Source organism: Lepus europaeus, chromosome 5, assembly GCF_033115175.1.
Source record: "Lepus europaeus isolate LE1 chromosome 5, mLepTim1.pri, whole genome shotgun sequence".
Lineage (NCBI taxonomy): Eukaryota > Metazoa > Chordata > Mammalia > Lagomorpha > Leporidae > Lepus > Lepus europaeus.
The window spans coordinates 45,526,732-45,542,128 of NC_084831.1; the positions used below are offsets into that span (position 1 = coordinate 45,526,732).

The 15,397-nt window shown below is 47.1% G+C and overlaps 1 protein-coding gene across 1 annotated transcript in view; it reads left to right on the top strand.

The window, feature by feature from the left end:
• The window catches only part of TCEANC2 (transcription elongation factor A N-terminal and central domain containing 2), a 51,604-nt gene extending 47,921 nt beyond the window's left edge, over positions 1–3,683 (top strand). The window contains exon 5 of the mRNA XM_062191387.1: positions 2,655–3,683. Coding sequence (XP_062047371.1) covers positions 2,655–2,843 — 189 coding nt within the window. The 3' untranslated portion in view covers positions 2,844–3,683. The remainder of the gene's footprint in view (positions 1–2,654) is intronic.
• Positions 3,684–15,397: the final 11,714 nt, after the last annotated feature.

Sequence of the window (15,397 nt, forward strand, 5' to 3'; positions counted from 1 at the left end):
ACAACACACAGGCACAGGCAGATAAGGAAGGCAAATCACATTCTCTGTGTCTGAGAAGGAGGAACCAGGGAATACCAAGAAAACAGCTTGAAACAGAAGGGGTGTTGAAGGAATTTTGAGGAAGCAGAGCGGTTGGTTAGAGATGTGTACACTAGGGGGAGTGGCAGTTAGAACTGTTAGTAATACCCACAGAGAAGAGCCAAAGCATGTGAGAAAGAGACCAGGCAGATCAGGAGAAGCACAAAGAAAGGATCTGGGTCCCTCAGTAAATCCCTAGGTTCCTTGCAACATTTCTGTTCCCATTTCCATTTACATAGTTATATCTCACAGAAAAAAAAATTTTTTTTCTCTAAGTCTTGGTGAGCCTCTGGTCCTTTCACCAAAGGGGTTTACCTGAGGTACCAGGTTAGGACACACTGGAAGGGACTCATCTGCTGAGTAGGTTTGGATTACCCAAAGGCAGTTATAAATTAAGCATTCTTCACTTTGTGAGTGACTTAACACATGGCACATGAATCATTTTCCCTTGTGATTTGCATTTTAATGTCCCATATTTTTCTCCATTCTGACTGCTCCTCCCTGAAGAAGAGGCATGCATGAGAATTGTCATGTGCCTGCTTCCTGTTTCCACCATGCTGCTGGTCCTGCACTTGTCACGCTGCCCCATGGTTCTCTGGACTGCCTATTTGTCTTTTATGTTAGGACATTTTATCAAATGTCAAGTGACCTTTTTTGGGGGGAGGCATGTTTTCTTTTTAAACTTTGCTTTCTATGTAGAAGTACAATACACGTATGGAACAGTACACAAAACAGAGATGAACAGCTTAGTGAATTCATCATGAAGCAAACACCCAGATCCTGTTCTGTCTCCAGGTCTGTGGTTAAACATTGCCTCCTGGAGCCAGGCGCTGCCCTTGTGAGTTGGGCGGCTTTGCTGTAGCTGCTCGCCAGCATTCGCACCTCTCTTTTTTCCTGGCACTTGCTCAGCGCCGTTACAGTCCCTGCTTCCATCTCTGTCTCCTACCCACCACCCACCCCGGGGACCCAAAGGCCAGGCCTTCCTTGGTCACTGCTTGTTCCTTGGCCTAAGCGCAGAGCTTGGCACAAAGCAAGTGCTAGACAAATACCTGAATGAGTGGCTGAGGTCAGGAGGAAGGAATGGAAGAAAAAAGAAATGAGAGAGAACTTTTCAGGAAGTTACTACCAACAGAGACAAATGCAGTACATAGACCATATCGTGGTTTCGGAGAATGATGAGGAAGCTCAGGTCATCGTGGCAGTCTGGAGAACTATCCGTCCTTTGTGCTGGGGTGTTTTTATTAGGCTGTTTGCCTATGTTTTGACACACAGGCAGAGTGTGGTTCCTAGGGAAAAGTATACCTTGCCAACGGAACATGTGCTGGTGATGGGTGGTGCAGCACCCAGCTTGGAGTGCTTAAGCTGGGCCATGGTCAGCACTGGGGAGGGGGAGAGTGGGGATGGGCCTAGAGAGGAAGGTAGGTTTGGGATGCCCTGACAAGTAGCCTGGCCTGGCCACAGCATATGAGCAAAATCCCAGACCTGGCTTTGCTTCCATCTGTGACTCAGGATGGCTTGGCTCTGAGGCAGATTAATTACCCTAGAATTTCTAGGGATCCCATCCCCTTGGCCTGCTCTAATCAGCTGAACCTACAGGGGTCGCTCTAAATTCAGCCCATCTCAGCTGGACTATTGAGGGGGTAGTAAGTGTAGTGAAAGGGAGGAAACATGAACTTTTGGAGCCTGGAGTCTAGGTCCCCGTTTCACTTGTTTCTTAGTAGTTGTAAGACCTTGACCTTTGAACCAGTTTCCTTATCGTAAAATGTGATCCTAAGAGTTCAAGCATTAAGTGTGAAAAATGGGGAGCTGGTGTTGTAGTGACGGGTTGAACTGCTGCCTGCGATACCAGCATCTCATATGGGTGCCAGTTCGAATCCCCGCTGCTCCACTTCTGCTCCAGCTCCCTGCTAGTGCATCTGGGAAAGCAGCAGAAGATAGCCCAGGTGTTTGGGCTATCCCACTGGAAGACCGGGATGAAGCTCCTAGCTTCCGCCTGGCCCATCCCCAGCCATTTTAGCCATTTGGGGAGTGAACCAGCAGATGGAAGTTTCATTCTCTCTCTCTTTCTCTCCCCCTCCTACCTCCCTCCCTCTGTAACTCTGTCTTTCAAATAAATAAAATAAATATTTTAAAAAGTGATTTATAAACTGCTCTATGCACATGTAAGGATCCAGACCTAGCATTTCTAAAATGCTATAAGGGGTTAAAAGGCACCTTAAACACACACAAAGTATAAACTGTTACCCTGATTTATTACTCTTGGTCTTCATTTCCTGGTTGGTAAAGTACAGGGCTCAGTACCCGTTGCTTAGTTCAGGCCAGTTTCCTGTTATAATGGCAAATATTACCACCCGGCAGGGGTTGTGAATGAGGTCCCTGTCACAAAGCACATGGCCTTGTTCCTTAATTGCCAGGGTGGAATTAATTTGCTCTTCCTGTTTCTCTTGTGACAGGAAGTAGATGTCCTTGAATTTCACTTGATTAATGGAGGCCTCTGAGCAGAGTGCTCCAGCCTCTCTTGCTTTTAATCCTTATGCAATGCAAGGACCTAATTTGATAATTTTGCTGTTTTTTAGATGGATCACCTACTGGTTGAAAATATTGAGCGGGAAACGTTTCATCTCTGCTCCCGCCTCATTAATGGGCCATACCGGCGGACGGTGAGAGCTCTGGTCTTCACATTAAAGCACCAAGCTGAAATCCGGGCTCAGGTGAAGAGCGGCTCGCTGCCGGTCGGCACGTTTGTACAGACCCACAAAAAGTGACCTGGGGACGGTCCCAACCCTGGGCCAGGCAGAGAGGAAATGGGCCTCTCTCTGCCATTCAAAGACTCTTTTGAGTTTGGGTGATGGCTGGTGAGGGCTGAGCTAAATTTTCCCATGGTGCCATTCCTTCAGAGGGAGGAAGCAGAGAGCCCTGGGAGACAGGCCTGCAGGAACATGCTTCATTAGCTGTAGCATGCTGCTGCCGCCCAACAGGACGCACACTGGCTGTCACTGGGAAGCGCCGTACGGTTGCCATCACCCAACACGGTGAAAGGGTGATAGATTTCACTGTGAGTACGCCAAGGACACCTCTAAACTTCCCCATGTCAGGCAGATGAAGTTCCTGCTTTATTTCCCCACCCTGCAGGTAACTGAAACTCAATTACTGCTGCTGCTCACTCGGTTCCGTCCCCCTGAGTTTAGATAGCTCTGGTGCCTCTCAGAACTCCCCTTCGCTTCTCTTTGCTCTACCCCAGGGGTGAGCCTGCCAGAGCCAGCACACTACCCCTTCTTGCCAGAGCTCACTTATCTGAGCATTTCAGCTCTCCCTGGAAGACCTTCCGCGTTGGTCTTGGAGCCCCCATGCTGTGGCTTCTAATGAGGAGCTGGCCTCCAGCTCCCCCCACCTCGGGGTTGATTTGAATACGGCGGCCGCTCTCCGTGGGGCTCAGTGGAAGATACATAATGAAATTTCTCTTGAAATGAATTATTGCAGTCGAAAAAACTACATCCATCCATAATTTAAAATGAAGTACCTCTATACAGGCCTGTTTGAACAATTATGTAAATGATACTTGGTTTTTAAAAAGAATAAACTGGGTTTTTTTTCCTAAAACAAAAGAAGTGGTTTGTGCATTGAAAAGTATTTTGAGTTGAGAAAGGGTTAAGTTAGTGAAATTAAAGAATGATGGGACAGAAGTATGAGGGAGGTAATGAGACCCAGGGAGGGATTTTAGATTAGAGGAGACCAAAGCAAATCTGTAATCTAAAAAGAAGAAGCCAGTGGAGAGGGGGAGATTTAAAATCCCCCCAAAAAAGGAAAGGGTTGAGAAGCAAGAATAGATGAGAAAGGGCTAACACTATTGTCTTAGCTTTTCCAGTGCTGGGTACTTTTCCTAAGATGATTCGCTAACACATACGTGCATCTTTCTATATTCTTAAAGTCCTGTCTAATTCTCTCACCTGCTCCGTGGAGGCAGCACTGTCTCAGGTTTTTAGATGCGCTCATGTATTCAGCAGCGTTTGCTGAGTACCCATTTCATGGTGCACAGTGGCTGCCGAGCAGGAGCTCCACGCCAGACCCTGAGGCTCCCCCAGCAGAGGAATCTTGCTCAGCTTCCCGCTGCTGGCAACACTGGGCTAGAATAATAGAGTGGGTACCATGTACCAGCACTGTGGTAAACTTTATACAGAAAGAAAATACCCAATTAGAGATGAGAGAAGGGCGGCTCAGAAATGTATGGTGGCTTACTCAGGTCACAGATAGTGCGCTACAGCCCTAAGATTCAGAACCCAGGTCTCTTTGACTGTAGACACTCTCCTTGGTTGATTTTATCCATCCTTACAGTTTCTTTTTAAAAAATTTATTTTTACTTATTTGAAAGGCAGAATGACAGAGAGAGATCTGTCTACTGATTTCACTCCTCAGTTGCCTTTAACAGCTGGGGCTTGGACAGGCCAAAGTGAGGAGCCTACAACTCCATCTGGGTCTCCCAAGTGGGTGGCAGGGACCCAAGTATTTGGGCTGTTACCTATTGCCTTCCAAGGTGTGCATTAGCTAGAAGCCAGATTGGAAGCAGAGTAGGGACTCAAACCCAAACACTCTAATACGGCATGCAGGTGTCTTAACTGCTGAACCAAACACCTGCCCCCAGCTCATATCATATGGTGATACTCTAGTTTGTATCTTTAGCCCAGACCTGTTCCCTAGTTTGGGATGTTATCTCCTGGATGTGTCAGGGACATCTAAGATGTAACATGTCTTCTCTCAGTCTTCAGGTAGGAACCCCAGGGAGCTCAGCAGAAACCCACATCTCCTACTCACAGCTAGCCATGTCCTAAACATTTTACTCCCCAGATACATTGGGATCTCCTGCCTCTTCATCTGTACTATCACATCAGGACTTGCCCAGAAGACTACTTCACCTCCTAACTGCTCTCTCTACCCCAGTCTTGCCCTCTTCACAGTTGCCTCTCCACACAATAAACAAACTGACACGGCAAAATTAGAGACCCCAGGCTGGTGGTGTGGTGAGCAGGTTAAGCTGCTGCTTGTGACATCAGTTGCCCACGCTAGAGTGTGGGTTTGAGTTCCAGCAGCTCCACTTCTGATCCCGCTGCCTGCTAATGTGCCTGGGAAAGCAGAGGAAGATGGTCCAAGTCCTTGGGCCCCTACCACCCATGTGGGAGATCTGGAGTTCCAGACTCCTGGCTTCAGCCTGGGCCAGACCCTGACCGTTGTAGCCATTTGGGGAGTGAAACCAGCAGATGGAAGACCTTTCTCTCTCTTTGCTTCCCTCTCTATCTCATCCTGCCTTTCAAATAAATAAATAAATAAATATTTAAATTAAAAACATACAAATACAAAATTAGTGATCCAACCATCACTTCTCCACTGCAACCCATCTGTGGATCCGTATCACATGTAGGGTAAAATATAAGCACCTTAACTTTGGTGTACAGGGCTGTCTATGATCTAGGCTAATTTTACTAAGAATAAAAAGGTCTCCTCCCTCGCCATTCTCGCCTCTTTCCAAGCTCTGTCCCAAACTTGACCCTCCGTCTTCACGAGGCTGCTTGCAGTTTCTGACTGCATCAGATTTCTTGAAGCATCTGAGCATTGTCATGTGTTTCTGCTTCCCTAATTCCTTTTCTGGCCCCTGCTATAAAACCCCTTGTGTTCTGCTGTACCTGTGTTCTGTGGTTGTGCCTAGGGCCCTGTCTCCCCACTAGACTAACCCTTGAAGTCAGAAAGCCTGTTTTACTGGGTATCTTAGGCACTTGGAACATATTTGTCCATAGAGTAGCCCACAGATACATGTGGAATTTACTGATGTCCAGATGTCTGTGCTCTTCTTTGTTCCCCACTTAGTCCGTTATCCACAGAGTAACCAGAATAAACCTTTAAAAATGTAAGACAAATCATGTCTTCCTTGCTTATAACCTTCCAGAGGCTTCTATCTCATTTGGCATAAAATCCCAAGCCATTACCGTGTCCTCCAGGACCCAGAGTGATGTGGGCCCTGGCTGCCTCTTTGATCTCATTTTCTGACATATTCATTCATTCTCTCTCTCTCTCTCTCTCTCTCTCTCTCTCTCTCTCTCTCAGATTTATTTATTTATTTGAAAGAGTTACACAGAAAGGGAGAGACAGAGAGAGAGAGGTCTTCCATTGCTGGTTCACCCCCAAGTGGTCACAATGACCAGGGCTGAGCCAGACCAAGGTCAGGAGCTTCATCTGGGTCCCACATGGATGGCAGAGACTCAAGCACTTGGGCCATCCCTACTGCCCTCCCGGGTCATCAGCAAGGAGCTGGACCAGAAGTGGAATAGCCGGGACATGAACTGGTGCCCATATGGGATGCTAGCATTGTAGGCAGCAGCTTTACCAGCTACCCAACAGCTTCCCTGCTCTCTCTCTACGTCACTCCCCTGCGGTCCACTGGTTCCCTTGCTGTTTTACACGTGCATCCTAAGCATGCTCCTTCCTCGGGGCCTTTGAACTTACTGTTGAGATATCAGTGCTCTTTTCCCAGATATCTAATTTGCATGATCCTCCCCTCTCGAGATTCAGGGTTTTGATTTCTCTTATCAGAACAGCCTCACCAATTACCCTAACTAAAATTACCCTCTCGACTACCCTTTAATACTCCACCTTGCTTTATTTTTCTTCAGAATGTTTAGTACACTTTGACACACAGAAATGGAGAGACAGAGAAAGATCTTCCATCTGCTGGTTCATTCACCAGATGGCTACAAGAGCCAGCACTGGGCCAGGCTGAAGCCAGGAGCCAGGAGCTTCATCTGGTTCTCCTATGTGGGTGCAGGGGCCCAAACATTTGGACCACCTTCTGCTGCTTTTCTCAGACATTAACAGGGAGCCGGAACTGGATCAGAAGTGGAGCAGCTGGGACACAAACCAGTGCCCATGTGGGATGCCAGCATCATAGGCGTCAGCTGTACCTGCTACCCCACAAAGCCAGCCTCACATTTATATTTTGTGTATCCCTCCACTTTAACATTTGGAGCTTGATAAAAGCAGAATCTGTGGTTCCCTGCCATAGTCCAGTACCTGGAATACAGCTTGACACATTCTAGGTCTCCTTACTATTGGTTGAATAGTTGAATGACTGGTTATGTGGTTGTAAGACAAAGCCGTGTAATCTAGTCAGGGAATGTTTCCTGGAGGAGGTGATAGCTGTGTGCTGTCCTAAGGGCAGTAGTAGCTCATTGGAGGGTGTCAGTGGACGCCTGGCAGAGAGCAGGGTCTGGAAAGACTCAGATGGAGATGACTGGAAGCTGATCCGTGTGGCAGTAGAGGAGGAACACACAGGGGTGGGGCTGAAGCTGAGGCAGGAGAGAAAGGCCAGGCCTAGGCCCAGGACCAGATTGGAAGGGACTTGAGAATCAGGTAAAGACTTTGGGGCTGACTCCAAGCAGAAACTGGTCAGTTTTGTGTTAACAGGCTTTGTGAAGAGAAGCTGGGGCAGGAAGAGAGACTGGACATAGGAAGCCTCATAAACAATCAAAGAGTTTGCTAACTTAGGAACCCAGAGTAAGTTGAAAGCAAAGTGCTCTCTGGCTGAAAGTCTTCAGTGGTGATAGTTAGAAAGCAGACTGATTGCAGAGATGTGCTTTGGAGATTCGGAAAGCAGGCCGTGGTGTTTATGGCTGTTTCTCCTTGATGCATCTGCAGAATTCCCATGATCACTAATGGAGCTATTCTGAACACTTGCCGAAGAGGAGGAGCCTTGCAGACATCCTTGCCCACCCAGTAAGAAGCACCTTGGGGCCTAGCCTGTTAAAAATGGAAGAGGTGTGCCTGAAATGGGCAGAGAGATGGTCTGGGACCTCTGAGTTACCTTTAAATCTAGGCGTGAACATGTTTTCCAAGTGTGCTCAGTTTCTGGAGGAAGTTTGGGAAAGTAAGCACCATCAGAGTCGGCATGGGCAGTTCTCTGATGCTTTTCTTGCAAGTGGTTAAATTGGAGGTCCCTGTCTTTTGGTAGAGACTGAGTCTATTTTTGTTCACTCAACAAATAGGTGTTGTTCATCTTGTGTGTTAAGGACTGGCAGTGGGGAAACACCAGTGAAATTTGATTTTCATGCTTGAGGACCTGTTTGGTGGGGAGACAGGCGCACCAGTTAATAATTAGGGCATAGCATATTGGGTGTTCTATAGACGTTTATTTAAAATACTGAGAAAATGCAGAAAGGAGTGACTAACACTGCCCTGAGAGGAAGAAAGTACTCACGTAGGAGATCATGTTTGAAACAAGGCGTAAGGGGTCAGGAGCAGTCTGTGTACAAAATCAGAGTGAACATCGTGGCTGGTTTCAATAAAGGCAAATAGTACAAGGGAGCTGAAGAATAGATTCTTCAGAGTGGTGGTGAGAAATGGAGCAAAGCAGTCACCAGGGCCTGGAGGGCTTCGTCAGGGAGTTTGGCCTCGACCCCAGAGGACGGCGGCCTGTGAAAGTATTTGAGGAGGCCAGGGCCTAACAAGCTGTGTGTTTCGGGGCCAGCACTGTGGGGTAGTGGATAAAGCCACCGCCTGCAGTTCCGACATCCCTTCTGGGCACTGGTTCGAGTCCCGGCTGCTCCACTTCCAATCCAGCTCTCTGCTATGGCCTGGGAAAGCAGTGGAAGATGGCCCAGGTCCTTGGGCCCCTGCACCTGTGTGGGAGGGGCTTCTCGCTCCTGGCTTCGGATCAGCACGGTGTCAGCCGTTGCAGCCATCTGGGGAGTGAACCAGCGGATGGAAGACCTCTCTCTTTCTCTCTGCCTCTTCCTCTAACTCTGCCTTACAAATAAATAAATAAATCTTTAAAAAAATAAAGATGTGTGTTTCAGAAGCATGAGAATGTTCTTGTACAGATACCTAAAAAATTTGAAACATTAAAAAAAACCCAACAATTTAAAGGAAAGCAAAGAAACACTTGAGAGTCAGTAAATTAAAGTGTGTGGGTTTGTGCTTTTTTTTTCTTTTCTTTTTTTGACAAATGAAGTTTAGAGTTGCCCGAACAGGTATCATTAAAGAGTTCCAGATTTGAGAAATGGCAGGAGGCCCAGATAATGCATTTACTGTGTTTATTGGTGAAGGAACAGGCAGCTGGCCTTTTTTCATTGATAGAATATAATGTTCTTAAACTTGTGCCTGTCAACCTCGGTTTGCTTTTGCTGCTGCCTCAGGCCCCGGGGCCTCACTCTGAGATTTGTAATGTGTTTTGGATGCGTTTATCACAGCTCGATGGGGCAAGGGCTCAGTTTGTTACTGCCCAGTCTTGCCATCAAAGGGAGTCCATCCAGAAAACAAGGATTTGGGAGCTTCGATTAGTTTAGTAACACTGCCATGATTTCAAAGGAAAGACCATGTGATCAAATGACATTGTGTTTCCTTGTAAATCAACCAAAATGACATGATGCTGTCAGGGACAGACTCACCCGTAAGCAGAGGAGACTGGTTTCAAGAGCCAAGAAGACTGTGGTACCCATTCAAGTGCTGTTTTTCCATCTTGTGAAAGTCACTCATTCAGTGTGCATGTTCCGAGTTGCTACGTGCCAAGTACAAGGGTCCCGGGGCTAAGGAAGGCCGTCTCTGGCCTCAGGGAGCCTCCAGTCTGGTGAGGGAGACAGACAGTAAGCATTATGACTAACAGGAATTCAAAGGAAAGGAAATCAGAAAGCCAGTAAACATTAAAAGACGTTCGGCCTTGCTGGTAATTGGGAAAATGGCGAAGGATTCATGCCGTCCTTCAAGACCTAAAGGATTTGGGGGGAAGGGGGTCCTGTAGCCCTCTTGTTTTTTTTTTTTTTTTTTTTTTTTTAAGATTTATTTATTTATTTGAAAGAGTTACAGAGAGAGGAGAGGCAGAGAGAGTGAGATCTTCCATCTGATGGTTCACTCCCCAAATAACCACAACGGCTGGAGCTACACCGATCCAAAGCCAGGAGCCAGGAGCTTTTCTGGGTCTCCCACAGGGTGCAGGGGCCTAAGGACTTGGGCCATCTTCTACTGCTTTCCTAGGCCATAGCAGAGAGCTGGATTGGAAGTGGAGCACCCAGGTCTCGAACCGGCGCCCATATAGGATGCCGGTGCTTCAAGCCAGGGCGCTAACCTGCTGCGCCACAGCGCCAGCCCCTCGTAGGCCTCTTTTTCAGTCATTGGTCTGCTCCCCACGGAAACTAGTAGGATCCTGAAAGGCGATTACAGCAAAATCCACCGCGCGGTAGTTCTTGTTGAGCTGTGCCGATGCGGCATCTTTCTCGAGTGTGTCGGCATGTTCTCAGGGACCTGTATGTTGCTATTGATGTGAATGGATTCCTGTTCCTTCCCTGGCAGAAAGGAAAGTCAGAAACAGTTCGCATTTGCTGGAAATAGGCTGTGTACATTCCCCGTGTTGCCCAGGGCTGGCTCCCCTGCCCTCTCACAATATGGTGTGAAAAGATCTGTGCTGCCTAGGCATTGTGCAGAACATCTCACTGCTGCAGCGTATTCTGGGCCAAAGGAGCAAGAAACAGCAAGTATCTTAGAAGCCTGAATGAGACACATGCTTTCCTGAGAGGGTGAGAAAACCCCATGAAAATTCAGGGGCCTGATAGACCAGTAACATTTTTTAGGGACCAGTGGACTCTCAGATATGCGAGGGACATTCTCTCCAAAGTAAGTCAAATGAGAACCAGCAGATGGGAAATCTGTCTGTTAAATAAGTGAATCTTGGGACCTGTGTTGTGGTCAGTAGGTTAAGCTGCAGCCTGCAGCACCAGCATCCCACATGAGCACTGGTTTGAGTCCTCTGCTTCCTCTCCAGCTCTGTGCTAACACACCTGGGAAGATCAAGATGGAGTTCCTTTCTCTTGGCTTCAGCCTAGCCCAGCCCTGGCCGTTGTTGCTATTTGGGGAGTGAACCAGCAGATGGAAGATTTCTCTCGCTCTCTTTCTCTCTCTCTAACTCTGCCTTTCAAATAAATAAATAAGTAAATAAATAAATAAATAAATCTTAAGGGAAAAAAAGACAAGTGATTCTGTACCCCATCCCACCATTAGGAAAACACACGTGAGTGCAGGGGCCCGAGGACTTGGGCCATCTTATGCTTTCCCAGGCCACAGCAGAGCTGGATCGGAACTGGGGCAGCTGGGACTCGAACTGGTGCCCATATGGGATGCTGGCACTGCAGGCATCGGCTTTACCCGCTACGCCACAGTGCTAGCCTCTTTGATTACTTTTTAATGCTGTGTATTTGATAGGATTTCATTACGAGGAAGCTGATAATATAATCATTTACCACATTATTTTTCATCATTCTTAGAAGTCTTTTAAAAGTTTGCTTTTATTTAAGAGATTACCAGACTACATAATGTTTTAGATGTCACAGGTGTTTCCCCTGAATTTACGTTTGTGCTGTCCATGAGGGATGCTGTGTTGATAGTCTTCTTTGGAACCTTACTTCTGTGAATGTCAGTAGTTTTCATAGTCCCACACCTTGGGGTAGGTTCCTACCTTTGCCTTTGAGCTCGTTAGCTTATTGGCACTCAAACCTCAAAAAGTTTGACCATGTGTGAGCTCCTGCTTGGGAAGGGTCCTGTGTACCTTGATATTCTGAGAGTGTGGACATCATAGAGCCATGAACTTAACCTCTTGGGAAGCAATCTTGACCTTGAGGGGTCAAGACAGTGGTTTGTTTACATGTTAAAAAATGAACTACATGGCCTGCTGATGGTAATAGGCTTCATGCTTTTGATTTGTTTCATATGCTACTGTTTATTTTTTTATGTGTATACAAAGCAGGCTTGTACGAAGATTTTAATTACAACATGGTTGATAATAGTAAAACTTTAGAAGCAGTCTAGATGTACATTAGAAAAAAAGAATGACTAAAGAAATTGTAATGTATCCAGATTCTGGAATACTGTGTAGCAGAAAAAAAGTAAATTTAGGCTGTGTAACAGCATTGGCCAATAGAAATATAATCCGCATCACATATGTAATTTTAAACTTAAGAGCCACATTAAAAGTAAAAAGAGGAGCTGGCAGTGTGGTGCAGTGGGTAAAGCCATATGGATGCTGGTTTGAGACCCAGCTGCTCCATTTCCAATCCAGCTCTCTGCTATTGCCTGGTAAAGTAGTAGAAGATAACCCAAGTCCTTGAACCCCTGCACCTGCGTGGGAGACCCAGAAGAAGCTCCAGGCTCCTTGCTTTGGATTGGCCCAGCTCTAGCCATGGTGGCCATCTGGGGAGTGAACCAGTGAATGGAAGACTTTTCTCTCTCTGCCTCTGCCTTTCAAATAAATAAATCTTTAAAAAAGTAAAACATAAATGAATTTTTAACAATATAGTTTGAGGCCGGCGCCATGGCTCAACAGGCTAATCCTCCGCCTAGCGGCGCTGGCACACTGGGTTCTAGTCCCGGTCGGGGCACCAGATTCTGTCCCGGTTGCCCCTCTTCCAGGCCAGCTCTCTGCTGTGGCCAGGGAGTGCAGTGGAGGATGGCCCAGGTCCTTGGGCCCTGCACCCGCGTGGGAGACCAGGAGAAGCACCTGGCTCCTGGCTTCAGATCAGCGCGGTGCGCCGGCCGCAGCGGCCATTGGAGGGTGAACCAACAGCAAAGGAAGACCTTTCTCTCTCTCTCTCTGTCTCTCTCTCTCTCTCTCACTATCCACTCTGCCTGTCAAAAATTTAAAAAAAAAACAATATAGTTTGAGCCAAATATACTGAAAAGTGTTACCATGTCAACATGTAATCAATATGAAAATTACTGAGATATTTAATATATTTTAATATTTATTCATTTAAAAATTTATTTGAAAGGCAAAGTAGCAGAGATGGAGATCTCCCATTGCTGGTTAGATATGCCCTCCGCAGCCAGGGCTGCACCAACCCAAAGCCGAGCTCTCCATCCAGGTCTCCTATGTGGGTGGCAGGGACCCAGGTACTTGAGCTCTCACCTGCTGCCTTCCAGGTGCATTGGCAGGAAGCTGGATCAGAAGCAGAGGTGAGACTTGATCACAGGCAGACAGCGTGGGATGCAGACATCTTAAACAGTGGCTTAACCTACAGTGCTACAACACTCCCCCCTATATTCTTTAGGGGTAGAGTTCTTAGTCTCTGTGTTTATTTTATAATACATCTTAGTTTGACCTATCTGTATTTTCAAGTGCTTATAACCACACGTGTGGCTACTATGTTCAATAGTGGAGATCTGTAGGTACTGATGTGGAAACATCACTGGGATATATTTTTAAATGAAAAAGAAAAGGAAGTTGCAGTACCACATGTATAATATGAACCATTTATGCAAGGAAAATGCTGTTTCCATAGTGGGGAAAAAGGAAAAGATATGTACAGATACATGCCCAATTTAGAGAGAGGTTTTAGAAGAGAAAGGTGTTATTGTGGTGTTTTTTTTTTTTTGTTGTTGTTTGTTTGTTTGTTTTTGGGGGGGGGAGTCATTATTCTCTCCTAATCTAAACGTTTTGTGATACTTTAGACTTACAAAAGGTGGAGTTCCTGTATACCCCACATCTGGTATCCACTATTACTAACATCACACCTTAAAGTAGCCATTTGTCAAAAGTAAAACCCCACTCTTGATGTATTCCTGTTAGCCAGGTTTCAGCAGTGTTCCCACTAATGCCCTGCTCCCGTTCAGGACTTGGCTGGCCTTGGCCGTCATGTCTCTCTGATCTCCTGCTCCATGACCATGTCTCACTCTTTCCTCCCATGGCCACAAGTACTAGGTAGATGTGCCCTAAACTTGAGCTTGAGGATTTCCCTATGACTAAATTGGGATTATGGGTTCTGGGGAAGGGTACAGTGGAGGTGAGGCACCCTTCTCCTCACGTCATACCGGGTATGTGGGCACACAGTAACCACCTGACCTAATCAGCGGCAATGCTTGGTCAAGGTGGTGCTTACAGGCACGTTTCCATGGTGAGTTACTGTCCACGATCGGTGCTTGATTCCTTGGAAGGAAGTCTAAATCCAGACTGCACAAGGGCTGGGCGGGCTGGGGCCCACCACGGCTCCCCTCCTGCAGGGTAGAGCTAGGACCTCCTTCTCTCCGGAGGATTTGCCTCCTCTCCCTCACTTAGTTAGATAATTGATGTCCATATGAACTCATTGCTGCATTTTATACACTGGGTTATAATGCGATCTGATTCTTGTCTTCACGGGGAAGACAATTCATGTACTGCTTATTTTTTAATCGGGAAAATATACAGATAACAGTGGCAGGTGAGAAACAGGTCCTGACAGGTCCTGTGATTGGTAAGATTTCTGCCTCTGTACCTCTCTGTGGCTGGCTGTGAGTAGGGTGGTAGTCGGCTTCCTGCTCTTAGACGAGCGGCCTTAGAGGAGCTACTTCCCCTCTCCCCGTGTGAGTTCCCCCTCCAAGTAAGGGGATGTTTCTTGAACGGCCTCAGAGGTGAAGAAGGGGATGAATGTTTGTTGTTTATAAGAGTCCAGGTATTTTGTTGCCTATTATTAGACCTTCAGTCCTTAATGGTTATCTTCTTTTATTTATGTTGGAAAATGAGCTCAGAGCTAATAGCCCTTGAGAACATCTCATAAACATGATCAATATTTATATTCCCTATCCCAGCCCCAAAGAGTTCTCCTTCCCTGCGCTCTCGCCCCTCTAAGTGGGAGCTAGTTTTCCTCTTCCTCAGCTTGATCTTCATGGCTGAAGTCTAGCCTGAGGCCTGGCGCTCAAGAGCTCGCCAGCCAAGTACCTGCCGGCTTGTTTGGCCTCCCCCTTGTGCCTCTCACCCGCTGATGCCACAGACACACTGCTGCCCTTCACAGCCTGGTGTGAGCTGAATTGGGCCCTCCCCAAATTCACACACTGAAGTCCTAACCCCCAGTACCAGGGCATGAGGCCCTGTTTGAAGGTAGTGTGTTTTTTTATTTTTAAAGATTTAATTTTATTTATTTGAAAGTCAGAGTTACACAGAGAAGGAGAGGCAGAGAGAGATTGCCCGCAATGGCCGGAGCTGTTCTGATCTGAAGCCAGGAGCCAGGAGCTTCTTCCGGGTCTCCCACATGGGTGCAGGGACCCAAGGACTTGGGCCATCTTCTACTGCTTTCCCAGGCTGTAGCAGAGAGCTGGATTGGAAGTGGAGCAGCTTGGTCTCGAACCGGCGCCCATATGGGATGCCAGCGCTTCAGGCCAGGGCGTTAACCCTCAGTGCCACAGCACTGGCCCCTGGAGATAGCTTCTTGACAGAGGTTCTGTCGGTAGACTCGAATCCTGTGTGGCTGGCAGGAGGCACAAACACAGCAGGAATGCAGCCGGCCACAAGCCAAAGAGAGGTCTGGGGAGAAGCCAAAGCTGC